This window comes from Pseudorca crassidens, chromosome 2 (genome assembly GCF_039906515.1).
Source record: "Pseudorca crassidens isolate mPseCra1 chromosome 2, mPseCra1.hap1, whole genome shotgun sequence".
NCBI classification, from domain to species: domain Eukaryota; kingdom Metazoa; phylum Chordata; class Mammalia; order Artiodactyla; family Delphinidae; genus Pseudorca; species Pseudorca crassidens.
This window is the reverse complement of record NC_090297.1, coordinates 94,067,276-94,086,220: the sequence shown is the minus strand read 5'-3', so window position 1 is coordinate 94,086,220 and position 18,945 is coordinate 94,067,276. Positions and strand designations below refer to the sequence as shown.

General features: G+C 38.4%; 1 protein-coding gene across 8 annotated transcripts in view; it reads right to left on the bottom strand.

Annotated features, from left to right (window-relative positions):
- NTNG1 (netrin G1) overlaps positions 1–18,945 on the bottom strand; it is a 336,631-nt gene that overhangs the window by 39,774 nt on the left and 277,912 nt on the right. For 5 of the 8 annotated variants that reach the window (XM_067727086.1, XM_067727081.1, XM_067727079.1 and 2 more), the window contains one exon: positions 15,217–15,351. The exons of the other annotated variants lie outside the window; for them this stretch is intronic. In XM_067727086.1, the coding sequence (XP_067583187.1) occupies positions 15,217–15,351 (135 nt within the window). The remainder of the gene's footprint in view (positions 1–15,216; positions 15,352–18,945) is intronic. 8 annotated transcript variants of the gene reach the window in all.

Genomic DNA, 18,945 nt, shown 5'->3' with positions numbered 1-18,945 from the left:
AGTCTCAGTTTTGCTGTCTATAAAATAAGGGAAAAAATGACCTCCCTGGTAGAATGAGATAATGTATACCTGTTCCTGACACATAGAAAGTGTACAATAGATAACAATTTTTATTATTTTAAAATAATTATTGTTCCTAAAAAATTGGTGCATATGGAAACAGGTCAGACCATTTTTGCGACTTCAGGATCACAGAATTTCAGACCAAGAAGGAGCCTTAGAACATCCAAACCACGTCTAGAATTTCACAGGAGGAGCTGCATAGGAAAGGCTGAAGTGGTGGAGCAAACATCCCTTGGGGAGGTGGTAACAGTCACACCCAGATCAAGTCACTGTGCTGACTCTTATTCCCCTACAAGTTTCAGGTGGGTTGGCCCTTTTCCAATTGAGCTGATTTTCATACTTAGACATTTTCTTTATGTAACGTTAGAAGATTTTGAAATTCTCTCTCTTTCACACACACACACTCACTAGTGTGTAAAGAATGGCTCAAGGTGAAACTCCACTTAGGCACTGTCTAAAGTAAGGAAAGAACTACATGTATTGTGTTTCTGATGGCCTTCTGATCATTTCACTATCAGATAGGCTGCTTTGATTCTGGGCTACTAGTAGATACAACTGTACCTGGCTTTCTTCATGAGCTTTGGCCTTTCACACAACTTTCACCGTTAAACTTGAATGGTTCTACAGTGTGAAATGGTATAATTTGTGCATACTTGTCATTCTCAAGATTTTCTTCAAATAAAGGGGTGAAAATTAGCGTGGGTTGCCAAGGTAATATGGAAAGTTGCCCAGCCAGGTCAGAACTGAGGTTCCTCTCTAAGCTGAGCACAGGTTAGCAGAGTAGTAGGTAACCTCAGAATGTCAGGAGGGAGCCTGGAATTGCTGTTAGTAATTCCACTATTTGTATTTGTTCTATGCTGAGCTTCAGCAATTCAAGAGACTCAGGTTTTGAATGTATTAGGATATGATCCTACTGTGAAGGGCATTCTGAAAAACTCACTTCTTCCAACCTGCTCCATCAGCCTTTGCTTCTGTGGTGGTTCTGAGTGAGCCATTAGTGGTGTGAAGCATTAGAGCACTCTCCACAGTGTAAGTGTAAACCCCAACTCCTCTGCTCATAGCTGGCACTGGGTCCCTGATGTGTTAGAGGTCAGTGGATTTTCCTATCAATCCCAACTTAAAGAATGAAGGGAAAACAGGACTGTCACTGGAAAGTGATGGCTATTAGCATGACCGAGTAGTTTGGCACTGTTCTGCTGAATCAGGAGAAATTTCACAAGTGGGAGCAACCCTGGGTTTGCTCTTCTAGCTGACAAAATGAGCCATTTCCCTCCAGGAGGACAACCCAGCATATCTGTAATACCTACGAATAGCCACTTTCTATCTTCCTTCTTTCTAATATTTTCGTTTCTAAATTACCTCTGGGAGGCTCCTACTGGTTCTATTTAACGAGCACTTCATTCCCACACTTAGGAGTTGAAAACAGTAACATCAAGTGCCCTTCCAGGTATTTATTTTTCATCACTGTTATGTATGTGGTGCTCAGCAAGGGAAATGAGACCGGTGTTCAAGTTGACAGCAAGGAAATTAAAAACTTGGATTCGGTGACGCCATTCACTTTTCCAACAGAGATATAAGAACCAAATGAGTGAAATCATGTGTCTAGGATTGCAAATGCTCTGAAGCATCGCAGACATCCTTGTTTAAGTGACATGCCACCTGTCAATGGATTCAACATGTGAGGGCAACTGGTGAAATGTGAACTGGACATTTCAGCATAACACAGCAAATGGCAGGAGACTCCGACTAGAGCAATTGAAAAATTACAAGTTAGGTTTAAGGTATTTGCCCAAGGAGGTATAATCTTCATCTCAGAGAAGCAATTGGAAGCATCATCTTAATGATCACAAGTTGTCAGGCTTGTAGAAGTTAATCTCAGACCAAAAAAAAAAGAAAGAAAGAAAAAGAGATCCCCCTGAACTATGGTAGCAGAAAAGCTATGATAGGAACCAATTAATCTCTAGAAAAAAGAAGTTATATAAGTCTTAAGTCTGATTCTTAGAAACCAGAAGTGAGGACTGAGAACAAGGCTAGTGAGAGTATTAGAGTCTGTCTGTTGGTAAGGAGATTCTAGAGGACAGCTGAGCAGCTGAACTGGGGGTCTTAATACAAATTGAGCTGCGTCTCTCACTCTACCTTCCCTTTGCCCCATGGTCTTGGTCCGAAAGTCAGAGCTGGAAAGTTGGGGAGGCCCTAGAGATCTTTTCACTTGACTTTTCTTTTAAGCAGAAACTCGCCAAAAAGCATCACTCACAGGAGCCCATTCAACTTCTGTTTGAGCTTTTCCAGAGTCTGGGGATTTATCATAACTCAAGGCACTCTACTGTATATTCTCAAACACATGGAGAGAATAATTGTTGGAAAATACAAGGCTGAAAACCCAACTCTCTCTTTTTACCCACTGGTCCCTATTCTATCTTCCTGAAATAACAAGTCCTTCTGTTACGTAATAGTCCTCTAAAACTGGTTGACAACTGAAACACGTTAAATCATATGCTTACCAGCCTTTTTAAACTCTCTTTCATATGAAAAACCCTTCATCAAAGACAGAACCCTCCTATGCCACTGCTTCGTTAAAATGTTTTTTTTTTTCCGATGACTGGACTCTTGCTGTGGGCTGTCCAGGGCACGTGTCAGGGGAACTAAAACTGTTTTGGTCCTTGTTTTGTGTGAAATTGTGTTAGCTTCTTAGCCACTCATGACAAAATGTTTATGGAATTGAACTTGAATGGAAGCTAAGATTCCCACATATTTGCCAATTGAACAACTTGTTAACACAGCTCTACGCCATTCTACATTTTTGCAGTTTGTTTTTCTAGCCTTAATTTGTAGCACAGTGCCTAGTATATAGTAGGGACTTAATAAATGTTCACCAAAAGCTCATAAGAAATCCTCATATAGCCCTGTTGGTGAGTTTAGAAGTCTCCCAGTTTTCTCTAGGTAGTCTATTGGAAACAGTTTGTGATTTTATTTAAAACATTAACTTGTGTGTTCTTGTGTTTGAAAGAGGGTCTAAGATCCTACGTTTCCCCCCCAAGAATATTTTGTATTCTTCTTAAGGTTCGGGACAGTATCCCTTAAAGGTTTTTAATAGCATTGGTCTCTTATGTGACGTTGTTATCTCCCTACTACCAATAAGTGATACTAGTAGTTCACTGACTGCTTCTTCCACTCTTTTAGGTGAAGAAATTCTCATCATGCAAGCCAACAATCAGCAGGACACATCTTTTAGCAAATATCTTGATATGTGAATTCCCCCATTTTGGAAGATTACAGAGCATTTAGATTTCCTAATTTGGCTTTGGACAATATCTATATCCTCTAAATGGTTGTATCGTCTATAATATACACTCATAATACCTTTTCTATAAGATCTTTGATCTTCACTGAAAAATATTGCACTGTCTCTAATTCACAGTGCAAGTCTATACCTTCTTGACATACATCTCTCCTTTCTAATTGTATTATGTATTTCTTTCAAAGTTTTACCCTTGAATATCTTTATTGCAAGCATGCATTACATTCCATCTCCATAATACCTGCATATTTATCCCTGGAATTAAAAGCTTGTATTCTTGATGATTATTGTGGTAGGTGGAGAAAAATGTCTCCCTAAAGATGTCTATATCCTAATTCCTGGAACCTGTTCCTTTACATGACAAAAGGGATGTGATTAAATTAAGGGCTTTCAGATGGAAAGATTATCTGTGGGTCTCCACTCTAATCACATGGGTCCTTAGAAGTGGAGACTTGTGTCCAGGCTGTGGTTTGAGAAAGATGTGGTGATGGAAGAAAGGCACAGAGAAATGGAAAGTTCCTGGCTTTGAAGGTAGAGGAAGGGGCCACAAGCCAAGGAATGCAGGTGGCCTCCAGAAGCTGGAAAAGGAAAGGAAACAGGCTCTCCCCTAGAACCTCCAGCAGGGAATGCAGCCCTGTCGACACCGTGATCTTAGCCCAGTGAGACCCTTATTTACTTCTAAATACAGAACTGTAAGAAAATATATTTGTGTTGTTTTGAGCCACTAAATTTGTGGTAATTGGTGATGATTTTCTACAGCAGCAGTAGAAAATAAATATACTTATTATGCAAACACTGGGAAGGGATACACCTAAGCCAAGGAATTTTGTTCCCCAAACTTTCTCTTATTTTTCTCCTGAGAATAACCGTTGCCTTTTTTTTTAACTTTATGGTTTGCCACAGTGTCTGGTTTTACAGTTTTATAAGGGTATTTTCACTATATTTCTCTTAAATTTAATTGAAAAATCTTCTTCATCAGGCCGTTGAGCCTCCTACTAAATACATGTTTTCCTGTTCTTGGTAATATATGTACTGATCCCTTCCAAGAACACATATTCTGATACTATAGACCATGGTCCAGCAACTTAATCTCAGCCTTCCTGTTGTTATGTGTGCTTAGTTCTTGATTTCCTACATTCTCTGTTATCTTCCAAATCATAACATTTAGCTACGTCACGAAATATTTTGACTTTAACCCAAATATTCACACTATAAGTTCTTCTGAAAGCACCATTAGTATTCATATAAATTAGGTAAAAATGTGGGGAAATTGCTGGCTTTAATAAACATGGCATGATGTTCCAGTGTAGTTTATACATTCACCAGGAAGACAATACATCTCCTCATTAGCCTCACTGGTTCTATGTGAGAGTATTCCTATTTCATTTTTCAAACCAAAAAAATCACACACCTGACCTATGTCTAGTCTTCTTGGTGCCATTAACAAGTGTTCCATTATTTTCCAATACAGGTTAACCAACCGTATTTTGTGTGAAGCACGAAACGTTACTTTCTCTTTAGAAGGTTCAGCTTTATTCTCTGGGATGAGGCTCATGCCTCTTCTCGGATTTCAAAGGGGTGCATTAAAAAAAAAATCTCTTTCTCCTCAATCTCATTCTTCTGTGGAGCAATCTCAGTACTAAGTTTGATTCTGCCCGTCCTCTTTGAAATCTTTTTATTTCTGCTTTCTTTCCTGAATTGTGCATTCCATGCTGTCTAAAGTCCACTCATTCTGATGGCTTTCAAGTGTTTCACCTTTTGTCTGAGAGACCAGCTTACATTCATGGTGCACACAATCAGTGGCCCCCTCACGAGAAAGTTCACTAATGAGCCTGGAGTTATCGATTTCCCCAGCTGAAGACACACAATTGCTTTTGGGGTCACCTTTGTTTCAATCATTTGAATTAGTCTTGTCTCTGATCAAGGGATTTTTAGAATCCCCTAGGTCAACAATTTGATACTCAATAGTGGCCATTCTGGCTGCACTTTCTGCACTATCGTTGTACAATTAGTTTTAAACATGGATTCTTACCTCGTTCTTTGACAAATCAACTTGTGCTTGGAACTAGCTAATAATAATTGAGATCTTACTATGGACCATGAGCTCCACATTATTTTCCTTGAATCTTCACAATTACCATATGTGTTAGGTCCTAGTATTATCCTAATTTTTAGATGAAAAACTAGCCTTAGGGAGCCCAAGTAATTTCCTCTAAGTCCTGCAGGTAGTAAGGGGTGGAGATGGGATTCAAACCCGGGTCTGTATGACTCCAGAGCCTAAGTGTGTACTCATGTAGTTCTATTCATAGGATGTAAGCGACAGTGTCAGCAACTGAATCTCTTTCTTTATTTTCTATTCCCAAATCCAAGTCCTTTTGGACTGCAGTTCTACATTGCTCCTCTTGCCAGTCCTCTGGGGGACTGGAACCCTGTGTCTGGATCCCTCGGACTCTGTCCTGATAACTACGACATCTCCTCCCTGGCCCCACTTACCTAAATGTGCACTTAATCCCTGCTCATTGCTGCGAATGCTGCTATCAGCCCTAGTTGACCGCTGTGTTTCTTCTTGGCCTTGATTTCTTCTTGCCAGGTTAATATCACTGTCACTAATAATGTGGCCAACCCAAGGATGGGTTCAACTCAGGGCAAGCAGAAGCATGTGTGTGTGTGTGTGTGTGTGTGTGCACGCACATGTGTGTACACGTGCACATGTGATGTAGGGAGTGACTGGGGAGGGGAGAGAGAGATTGATTTGAGAGGCATTTTTGAATGTATTCATGTATATGCAGACAAAGGAATGATATGAAAAATATTTATCAACTTACAAGCACTAACTACTTAGTATGAATACCTGCTCTAGTACTGGTATCCAGTACCAGCTGGTGCTGAAGGCACACCACTGACAGGTATTACCCTGTTAGTTGCTAGATCTTGGGGGGCACCTAAGAGATCCTAGGGAAGGCACTTAAGGATCTTAATGCAATAGCCATTTACCAACTGGCAGAAGGATTTCTATATTTTAACAAAGAATATCAGTCCTGTGTGGGTGGGTTGAGGAAAGAAAAGAAGATTGCAGAATGAGATAAAACGATTGTATGCTCAAAGGTGTATTTGAAATATGTGAAATTTATACAGTAAATCCAGTCTCACCCTGTTCCAGTCCTTCCTTTACAGAGTAGTCAGAATAATCTTCCTAAAACAGAATTTTATCCTTTCTCTGTTTGAAACTGTATGGTGGATCCCATATCTCCTCTGTATGATGGTCCTCACACCTATTCTCTGGTGAGATAAAACTTCGTAGCTTGGCATTCAAGAAACTACAAGATCTGGTCTCTGGTTGCTTCTTCAACATTTTCCCTTCTTCCCAACACACACAACACACACACCCTTTACCCTCTAATCATATCAAAACCATTTGATATTTCTGGAACATAGTGCATTACCTCATGAACTTTTTGCCCAAGAAGTTCCATCCTGGAAAACATCTACTAATACTAGAGTACACAAACAAATGTCACCTCTCTGGGAGGCCTTACTCCCCATCTGGGCTTCACTAAAATCAGGCACATAGCACTTGGCTCTGATCACCTTCTAACAGTTAGGTGCTTGTCAGCCTCGCACTCCAGATTGTGAACTTCATGTCTACATGTCCAAAGCAGCTATCTCTCTTCAACCTTTAGCCTCTACTGCAAGCTCAATACCTAATTTATAGTAGGTACTCAAGAACTACTCAAGAAGTTTTTGGAACCAAGATGGCGGAATAGAAGGACGTGCTCTCACTCCCTCTTGTGAGAACACCAGAATCACAACTAACTGCTTAACAATCATTGACAGGAAGACACTGGAACTCACCAAAAAAGATACCCCACATCCAAAGCCAAAGGAGAAGCTACAATGAGATGGTAGGAGGGGCGCAATCACAATAAAATCAAATCCCATAACTGCTGGGTGGGTGAATCACAAACCTTCAGAGTGAAGGTCTTGAGCCCCACGTCAGGCTTCTGAACCTGGGGGTCCGGTAATGGGAGGAGGAATTCCTAGAGAATCAGACTTTGAAGGCTAGTGGGATTTGATTGCAGGACTCTGACAGGACTGGGGGAAACAGAGACTCCACTCTTGGAGGGCACACACAAATTGTGTGTGCATCAGGACCCAGGGGAAGGAGCAGTGACCCCAGGGGTGACTGAACCAGACCTACCTGCTAGTGTTGGAGGGTGTCCTGCAGAGGCAGTGGGTGGCTGTGCCTCACCATGAGGACAAGGACACTGCCAGCAGAAGTTCTGGGAAGTACTTCTTGGCGTGAGCCTTCCCAGAGTCCGCCATTAGCCCCACCAAAGAGCCCGGGTAGGCTCCAGGGCTGGATAGCCTTAGGCCAAACAGCCAACAGGGAGTGAACCCAGCCCCACCCATCAGCAGTCAAGCGGATTAAAGTTTTACTGAGCTCTGCCCACCAGAGCAACAGTCAGCTCTACCCACCACAAGTCCCTCCCATCAGGAAACTTGCACAAGCCTCTCAGATAGCCTCATCCACCAGAGGGCACACAGCAGAAGCATGAAGAATTACAATCCTGCAGCCTCTGGAACAAAAACCACATTCACAGAAATATAGACAAGATGAAAAGGCAGAGGGCTATGTACCAGATGAAGGAACAAGATAAAACCCCAGAAAAACAACTAAATGAGGTGGAGATAGGTAAACTTCCAGAAAAAGAATTCAGAATATTGATAGTGAAGATTATCCAGGACCTCGGAAAAAGAATGGAGGCAAACAATGCAGGGGACGCGGGTTTGTGCCCCGGTCCAGGAGGATCCCACATGCCGCAAAGCGGCTGGGCCCGTGAGCCATTGATGCTGAGCCTGCATGTCTGGAGCCTGTGCTCCGCAATGGGAGAGGCCACAGCAGTGAGAGGCCAATGTACTGCAAAAAAGAAAAAAAAAAAGAATGGAGGCAAAGATTGAGAAGATGCAAGAAATGTTTAACAAAGACCTAGAAGAATTAAAGAACAAACAAACAGAAATGAACAATAAAATAACTGAAATGAAAAATACACTAGAAGGAATCGATAGCAGAATAACTGAGGCAGAAAAACGGATAAGTGACCTGGAAGACAGAATGGTGGAATTCACTGCTGCAGACAGAATAAAGAAAAAAGAATGAAATGAAAACAGCCTAAAAGACCTCTGGGACAACATTAAACGCAAAAACATTTGCATTATAGGGGTCTCAGAAGGAGAGGAGAGAGAGAAAGGACCCAAGAAAATATTTGAAGAAATTATAGTCGAAAACTTCCCTAACATGGGAAAGAAAATAGCCACCCAAGTCCAGGAAGCGCAGAGAGCTCCAGGCAGGATAAAGCCAAGGAGAAACATGCTGAGACACATAGTAATCAAATTGGCAAAAATTAAAGACAAAGAAAAATTATTGAAGGCAACAAGGGAAAAATGACAAGAAACAAACAGGGAACTCCCATAAGGTTAACAGCTGATTTCTCAGCAGAAATTCTACAATCCAGAAGGGAGTGGCATGATATATTTAAAGTGATGAAAGAGAAGAACCTACAACAAAGATTACTCTAGCTGGCAAGGATCTCATTCAGATTCCATGGTGAAATCAAAAGCTTTACAGAAAAGCAAAAGCTAAGAGAACTCAGCACCACCAAACCAGCTCTACAACAAATGTTAAAGGAACTTAACTAAGTAGGAAACACAAGAGAAGAAAAGAACCTACAAAAACAAACCCAAAACAATTAAGAAAATGGTACTAGGAACATACATATTGATAATTACCTTAAACGTGACTGGATTAAATGCTCCAACCAAAAGACACAGGCTTGCTGAATGGATACAGAAACAAGACCCATATATATACTGTCTACAAGAGACCCACTTCAGACCTAGGGACACATACAGACTGAAAGTCAGGGGATGGAAAAAGATATTCCATGCAAATGGAAATCAAAAGAAAGCTGGAGTAGCAATACTCATATCAGATAAAATAGACTTTAAAATAAAGAATGTTACAAGAGACAAGGAAGAACGCTACATAATGATCAAGGGATCAATCCAAGAATAAAATATAACAATTATAAATATATATGCACCCAACATAGGAGCACCTCAATACATAAGGCAACTGCTAACAGCTATAAAACAGGAAATCGACAGTAACACAATAATAGTGGGGGACTTTAACACCTCACTTACACCAATGGACAGATCATCCAAACAGAAAATAAATAAGGAAACAGAAGCTTTAAATGACACAATAGACCAGATAGATTCAATTGATATTTATAGGACATTCCATCCAAAAACAGCAGATTACACTTTCTTCTCAAGTGCGCACGGAACATCCTCCAGGATAGATCACATCTTGGGTCACAAATCAAGACTCAGTAAATTTAAGAAAATTGAAATCATATCAAGCATCTTTTCTGACCACAATGCTATGAGATTAGAAATCAATTACAGGGAAAATAATGTAAAAAACACAAATACATGGAGATTAAACAATATGTTACTAAATAACCAAGAGATCACTGAAGAAATCAAAGAGGAAATCAAAAAATACCTAGAGACAAATGACAATGAAAACATGATTATCCAAAACCTATGGGATACAGCAAAAGTAGTTCTAAGAGGGAAGTTTATAGCTATACAAGCCTACCTCAAGAAACAAAAAAAAATCTCAAATAAACAATCTAACCTTACACCTAAAGGAACTAGAGAAAGAAGAATAAACAAAACCCAAAGTTAGCAGAAGGAAAGAAATCATAAAGATCAGAGCAGAAATAAATGAAATAGAAACAAAGAAAACAAAAGCAAAGATAAATAAAACTAAAAGCTGGTTCTTTGAGAAGATAAACAAAATTGATGAACCAGTAGCCAGAGTCATCAAGAAAAAGAGGGAGAGGACTCAAATCAATAAAATTAAAAATGAAAAAGGAGAAGTTACAACAGACACCGCAGAAATACAAAGCATCCTAAGAGACTACTACAAGCAACTCTATGCCAATAAAATGGACAACCTGGAAGAAATGGACAAATTCTTAGAAAAGTATAACCTTCCAAGACTGAACCAGGAAGAAATAGAAAATATGAACAGACCAATGAAAAATAATGAAATTGAAACTGTGATTAAAAATCTTCCAACAAACAAAAGCCCAGGACCAGATGGCCTCACAGGTGAATTCTATAAACATTTAGAGATGAGCTAACATCCATACTTCTCAAACTCTTCCAAAAAATTGTGGAGGAAGGAACACTCCCAAACTTATTCTATGAGGCCACCATCACCGTGATACCAAAACCAGACAACGATACTACAAAAAAAGAAAATTACAGACCGATATCACTGATGAATATAGATGCAAAACTCCTCAACAAAATACTAGCAAACAGAATCCAACAACACATTAAAAGGATCATACACCATGATCAAATGGGATTTATCCTAGGGATGCAAGGATTCTTCAATATATGCAAATCAAGCAATGTGATACACCATATTAACAAACTGAATAATAAAAACCATATGATCATCTCAATAGATGCAGAAAAAGCTTTTGACAGAATTCAACACCGATTTATGATAAAAACTCTCCAGAAAGTGGACATAGAGGGAACCTACCTCAACATAATAAAGGCTATATACAACAAACCCACAGCCAACATCATTCTCAATGGTAAAAAACTGAAAGCATTTCCTCTAAGATCAGGAACTAGACAAGGATATCCACTCTTGTCACTATTATTCAAGATAGTTTTGGAAGTCCTAGCCATGGCAATCAGAGAAGAAAAAGAAATAAAAGGAATACAAATTGGAAAAGAAGATGTTAAACTGTCACTGTTTGCAGATGACATGATACTATACATAAAGAATCCTAAGGATGCCACCAGAAAACTACTAGAGCTAATCAATGAATTTGGCAAAGTTGCAGGATACAAAATTAATGCTCAGAAATCTCTTGCATTCTTATATATTAATGATGAAAAATCTGAAAGAGAAATTAAGGAAACACTCCCATTTACCACTGCAACAAAAAGAATAAAATACCTAGGAATAAACCTACCTAGGGAGACAAAAGACCTGTATACAGAAAACTATAAGACACTAATGAAAGAAATTAAAGATGATACCAACAGATGGAGAGATATACCATGTTCTTGGATTGGAAGAATCAACATTGTGAAAATGACCATACTACCCAAAGCAATGTACAGATTCAATGCAATCCCTATCAAATTACCAATGGCATTTTGTACAGAATTAGAACAAAAAACCTTAAAATTTGTATGGAGACACAAAAGACCCCAAATAGCCAAAGCAGTCTTGAGGGAAAAAAACAGAGCTGGAGGAATCAGACTCCCTGACTTCAGACTATACTACAAAGCTACAGTAATCAAGACAATATGGTATTGGCACAAAAACAGAAAGATAGATCAATGGAACAGGATAGAAAGGCCAGAGATAAAGCCATGAACCTATGGTCAACTAATCTATGACAAAGGAGGCAAGGATATACAATGGAGAAAAGACAGTCTCTTCAATAAGTGGTGCTGGGAAAACTGGACAGCTACGTGTAAAAGAATGAAATTAGGACACTCCCTAACACCATACACAAAAATAAACTCAAAATGGATTAGAGAACTAAATGTAAGACCGGACACTATAAAACTCTTAGTGAAAAACATAGGAAGAACACTCTTTGACATAAATTACAGCAAGAGCTTTTTTGATCCACCTCCTAGAGTAATGGAAATAAAAACAAAAATAAAGAAATGGGACCTAATGAAACTTCAAAGCTTTTGCACAGCAAAGGAAACCATAAACAAGATGAAAAGACAACCCTCAGAATGGGAGAAAAGATTTGCAAGTGAAGCAACTGACAAAGGATTAATCTCCAAAACATACAAGCAGCTTATGCAGCTCAATATCAAAAAAACAAATAACCCAATCCAAAAATGGGCAGAAGACCTAAACAGACATTTCTCCAAAGGAGACATACAGATGGCCAAGAAGCACATGAAAAGCTGCTCAACATCACTAATTATTAGAGAAATGCAAATGAAAACTACAATGAGGTATCACCTCACACCAGTTAGAATGGGCATCATCAGAAAATCTACAAACAACAAATGCTGGAGAGGGTGTGGGGAAAAGGGAACCCTCTTTCACTGTTGGTGGGAATGTGAATTGATACAGCCACTGTGGAGAACAGTATGGAGTTTCCTTAAAAAACTAAAAATAGAATTACCATTTGACCCAGCAATCCTACTATTGCGTGTATACACAGAGAAAACCATAATTCAAAAAGACACATGCACCCCAGTGTTCACTGCAGCACTATTTACAATAGCCAGGTCATGAAGCAACCTAAATGCCCATTGACAGACAAATGGATAAAGAAGTTGTTGTACATACATACAACGGAATATTACTCAGCCATAAAAAGGAACGAAATTGGGTCATTTGTTGCGACGTGGATGGATCTAGAGACTGTCATACAGAGTGAAGTAAGTCAGAAAGAGAAAAATAAATATTGTATATTAATGCATCTATGTGGAACCTAGAAAAATGGTACAGATGAACCAGTTTGCAGGGCAGAAACTGAGACACATATGTAGAGAAGAAACGTATGGACACTAAGGGGGGAAAGCGGTGGGGGCGTGGTGGTGGTGGTGTGATGAATTGGGCGATTGGGAGTGACATGTATACACTGATGTGGATAAAACTGATGAGTAGTAAGAACCTGTTGTATAAAATAAATAAATAAAATAAAATTCAAAAATTAAAAAAATAAATAAAGAAACACTCAAGAGGATAAAGCTCCTATAATCTCACTGATCTACATACCAAGGATGTAAGGTGCTGGAGCTGAGGCATGGAGGGTTTTGTACACCATACAGCCTTTGTGTGGTAGAGCCCTGCTTAAATCCAGTCTTCCAATGCCAGAAGGAAAAATTTGAGGACATTACATTTTTTATAATACTCCAGGAAATTAACACAGAAAAATCAAGTTAGGCCCTTTTTTGGCATACATTTCCTCTAAGGCTTGATTAATTTTCCTCTCCAATGTCTTTCCCTGATTACACTTCAGGAACCCATTCATTAGGTCCTGTTGCATCAGGTAGTTTACATGAGACTTTCCCTTTGAGAAGGTGTGCCTTCATTATAAAGTCTCCTCATTCCTTATGCTTTGAATCTTGTTGCTGATTTCGGCCCTTCCTTTGTCTCTCCTTCTCTCCTCCTGACTGTCAGCCTTCTTTGGGCCTCTACATCTAGATGTTCCAGGACTGATGACTTATCCTCTGAGTCCTGGCTCCTCACATTGTATCTGGGATCCCAAACTCATTCAGACCCTTCAGGTGCTTTCTGGGAACCTACAGTGTGTACAACGTTAAAACCACGGCCTTATCCAGAGCTTATGTGCAGAAGTGCTGCCTGACTTCTCACTATTTGACGCTTTTAATGATTCTCCAGCATGGCTGGAGATGCTCATCCTCTAGCTTCTAGATCCTATCCTAACCTTGGCCTGCTCAATGCCAAATCTCTCAATTATCACCATAGTTCACTGCTGCCCATGGCATTAGTATGGCAGTAAATTTCACTTTGGCTTTATAATATGTAGAAATGTAGCCTTCAGATAACTATACATTCCATAAATAGCAGATAAAATATTCTGTACATCCCTGGTAGAAACCTGCTTTAGATAGTTCCTGCATACTGACGATTTTTCAAGTGAAAAGTAAGCAAAAAACCTCTAGAGCTGTGCTGTCCAATATGGTAGACATATGTGTCTATTAAGCCTTGCAATAGGGCTAGTTCTAATTGAGAGTTCTGTAAGCATTAAACATCTGATTTCAAGGACTATGAGAAATGTAAAATATATCCTTAACAACTTTAACATTAATTCTATGTTGAAATGATAATATTTCAGGGTTTTTTTGGATAAAAGAAGTTATTAAAATCCACTTCTATTTATTTTTACTTTTTTAATGTGGATAACAATACATTTAAAGTTACACATGTGGCTTGCATGGTTTTGTATTGGACTGCGCTCTCCAGAGGCTTTGCCTGGTGGGTTTTTAATATTAGTAAGCTGACTGTGTACAGATAGAGGAAAGTTAATGCAGAATTAAAATGCAAAAATGGTTATGAATGACAGAAGGAAGCTTCTGCTCAGATTTTAAAATTTCTCTTCCCTGAATACACCAACATGCCACCTGCCTTGACAAGCTTTTAAGAACGCCTGATAATCCTCAGAGAAATGAGGTTGAACCAAATGGCATCTGTCTAAGGCTCACTGCATGGTGCCTAACCTCAGAGGCTTAAAATCAATATTGATTTTCATCATTTATTTTATCCTGGCATTTAAATATCCCTTAGATTTATTACCTTTAGGTTTTTGGTTCAGATTCAGTGATGGGTATGATACAAGGGTGGTAATAAGTTATGCAGATATCATTTAATTTATGAACTCTGGAGCTCCAGGGTAGTTCAAGAAATATATTAACCACATACACATCACCCTTCATTTTGCGGTAAGGATTTCTAAGCTGGGTCCCTATTGTGCCACTTAATTTATGGTCTGGCCAGGTACATGGATCTGCATACAGTATGTCAGTGTAAGTTTCTCCAGCCATCAGAGGGGACAAGGGTGGGCTTCAAAGGAGCCAGCTGGATAGCTGATGGATTGCTCTCTCTCCTATACATAGGCTGAGGCATTATGTAGTTTTTAAAGCTTGTCAGCGGTTTGGGCCTTTTTCTGCTCTGAGAAGCTGCACGCACCGGCCTAGACAAGCAGGATCAGCCATGCTGCAGCAGGCAGAGGACAGCTCCCAGAGTTACTTACGTTGACAGCCGTAGTGCCAGGAATTTCCCGGCAGACACTCATCACACTTAGGCCCTGTTGTTCCAGTCTTACACTCACAAAATCCTGAGCCATTACAACGATCATGGACTGAGCCCAAAGGGTTACAATAACACTCTGTAGAAACAAGACAACACACAGGCTGGAGACAAGTCCGCATGGTTTATCACAGGAGTGTTGCTTACTTAAATGCATCACTTAAAGAAAGATGTCCACTAATGAAATGCTTTGGCAAATATGGCTATTTCAGGTCCATTTATTTATTTGCTCAGCCTTCCATGATATCATTTTTATGTTATGGGAGGAAGTCAACTGAAAACCTCCAAGGAAATAAGACATCATGCTCTTCACTGGTAACAGATCGTAATGGAGGTTCCATTTGTTAGGGCATTTTTAGATGGTTTAATGAATGCAATGAGAATCCTTTATATATCCTTTATATATCAAGGATAAATCAATATGCCATCAGTGTAAAATCTGTTTTAAATTATTCAAATGAGCTTATCGGTTACACTCAAAATTTGAGAACTGCTGAACATTGTTAAAGTGGAATATGAACGCACTTTGTTCATTCAAAGTCAGTTTTACTATATGATTTGGGATGGTGCTTTATATATATATTTATACAATGTTGTGATGAGCCTTTAGATATTGTATCTGCTACGCATGTTAAGTTAGTATAGCTTTTATGCAACCTAGGTTAACAATCATGAAAGAAAAATGAATTTTGTAATCCTAGATAAATTTCAACATAGGCATAATTTGAGACTTGTATCATTATAATGTCTATGGACAGAACAATATAACTTTGTGTAATAAACAGTAAACAGAATAATTTCTTGATTCCTCACACATTATTATGCAGAATATTTTTACTTCTGAAGCTCTGTTTTTCTTAAAGGCTGAATCAGAAATAAGAATTCCTTAGGCTTCCATTAGCTTGAAAGGTAACAGCAGCTAGTTTCCAGCTTTTGGAATTTGTAGGCCAAAGTTACTTTTTTTGTAATCCCACTGTATAATACTGGGCAAGTTATTACGCCCCTCTGTCTCTTGATTTCCTTTATTTTAAAATGGTCCCATTAAGAGGTTTTCATGTCAAGAAACCAAATAAAATCACACCAAGCAACTAACCAAGCAACCAACTGTGAGAAACCCTGAGAATTTTAGTTTAATAACTTTAAGTTTAGCATCTTAGATTGGCAATGGAGATTCAGGGTTTACTGTTAAATAGAGAGATCCAGAGGTTTGGTTCTGTTTTTGTCATAGGGACTAATCATATAATTTCTTCAAAGAATGTGGAGTACCTTAGAATCATTATTTATTTCATGTTGAGTAAGTCAATTTTGAAGTTCAGCATCCTTAAGACACAAACGTTTGTATGACTAAGAGTAACATACATAGGTAAAAATAAAACCAAATAAAGTCTAAAATGCTCTCTCCTTGTCTGGACTGATTTGCACTTAATAATTGGAGTTTTATTTTAAATTGGCATTTTCTATTTTAATGTGTGTATATACAGCAGTTGTTTAAAACATTTTTAAATAGCAATTTTGTTGTGGCTTTAAAAATACACATACACACACACTATAAGTATATACCTATAGCAAAACTACTATAATATGTTTCTTACTATTTAAAGTGTATAAAGTGTATAAGTTGACAATGAATCACCAACATTTCATAAGCCAGGGAGTACAGTTACATCTGGCCAATATGAATTCACATACTGTGCTAGTCAATTAGCCCGTAACAACTGATTAATAAAAGGTTTTAGATGTAAAAAAAAAGTAAACAAAATTTTTAGAAATGTGGAACATCTAAACCATGGTACATCTCAGTGGTTGTCATACAAAAGGTGGTAAGTGTAATGTTAGTCAGGAAAATAAGTGACAAGGAGAGGTGGGGTCTACACTCCACATTACATACAAATAATTTAGTTTAAAAAATATCATTTCTGGAACGACAGTCAATGGTAGATGTTGGGGTGATGAGGATGGCCTTGGAGAATTATATTTTATTCCATGAAACTAGGAAGAACATACAGGACTGTTAGACTAAAAAACAACATGAAATACTTTTGGAAGTCTGATTAAAAAGTTATACTACAATTGATTTATAAGTATTAGAAGTGTCTTATGTTTGCTTTGTTTTACAGAAGGTACCTCTGATTACCTGATCTTGGGTTTCCAGGGGAATGAAAACAATAATACATCATAATTGGAGATATGTTTAGTAGCAGCTGCTGAGCCCTGCATTTCATTCAGATGTCAAACTTGTTATCAGGGATTATTAGCAGTGATTACCCAAGGTCACAAGCCACATATCCTCTAGCTTCCTGCTTAATGTTTGAGTTTATATGAAATGGAAGCATGCAAGGATGTCATCTTCATGAAATTGCTGCATCATACAGGCTAATTACATGCATCTTTGGAAACATGGCTGGCTTGGAATTTGTATGAAAATGGGTAAATTTACCAGGAATCACAAAGCAGCGATCACTGTGACAACATGGAATAGCGTGCATTTTATATTTGCCATAATATAAAATGATGCAAATAGTTTAAGACATCTATTTCAACACAGTCAACATTTTGTCAAAGATATGTGCTGTTCCGTCATAGCCAGGGTGGTGGATTTCATTGCCAATTGTTAAAGAAATGGCAAAGTGCCTTTTTTCCCCTTAAGTTTAGAGACGGCTTAGATGAAGTTCAAATTTTCAGGGATTAGTGCCTAATTCTGTGAAAGTGAATTGGGTAAATATCCATTCATTTTCATTAGTGCTTTCTATACAAAATGGCATTAAAATTAACTCAATTACTTGAGGTGCATCCTCTCAAATTTAATTCTCAGTCCTGCTGCAAGCCCTTTGGGGAACTTAAATGTAAAAAATAGAGAATAGGTTGGTGCTGCCCCATAGGGAAAACCTTGGTAATGGAGCCACAGGCTTCCAATGGCCTTCAGAGAGCACACCTCAGCCTCAGTCTCATGCCCAGGCAGCCTGACAGCTCTGCCCTTGGCCCCTCCAGTGGGAAAAGTGGAAGCTATAACTCTTTTAGGAAACTTTCGTACGCTTATAGAGACTAAAGACGAAAGATAGACCGGATGTAGCATATACCAGCTAGCCAAATTTTTCAGTTCATTCTTTAAAAACAATTTTACCCCTTAGGAAAAGAGCAACAATTTAAGGAATTTTGGTATGTGGAGGTATACTGTAGCTAATTTTAATGCTATCTAAAAATACTCATCTTTGTGTTTACCTATATCCACTTGGTTTGAAGAGCACAAAATACTGAATAGGGATATGTTTACCTCAATAATATAAAATCCTCTCCAAGACTTATAACTTTAATTAACAAAGTTTCTAGAAAGGGAGAAAAGAACTGTGTTTGATTTTTTTAAGTAGAAATAAATACAAGAATGTATATTAAACTTTCCATTCATCTGTATTTTACATGATTTAAAAGACAAAAGCTGAATGGCAACTTCTTGTCTGTGGATAATCAAATATGGATTTATAACAGAACTATGACTCTTAGAATTAGACAGGAATTGTGGATTTTGTAGTTCATAGATTACTTTAGAACAGGAAAAGGGGAGGAATTCATTAGAATAGAATACTCTGAGTAAAATATATTGGGATATTGTTAAGTTACCTGCTATGAGAAATTTTATGGAATAAAATCTTTTCTTTTAAGGTCTTTTTCTTTGATT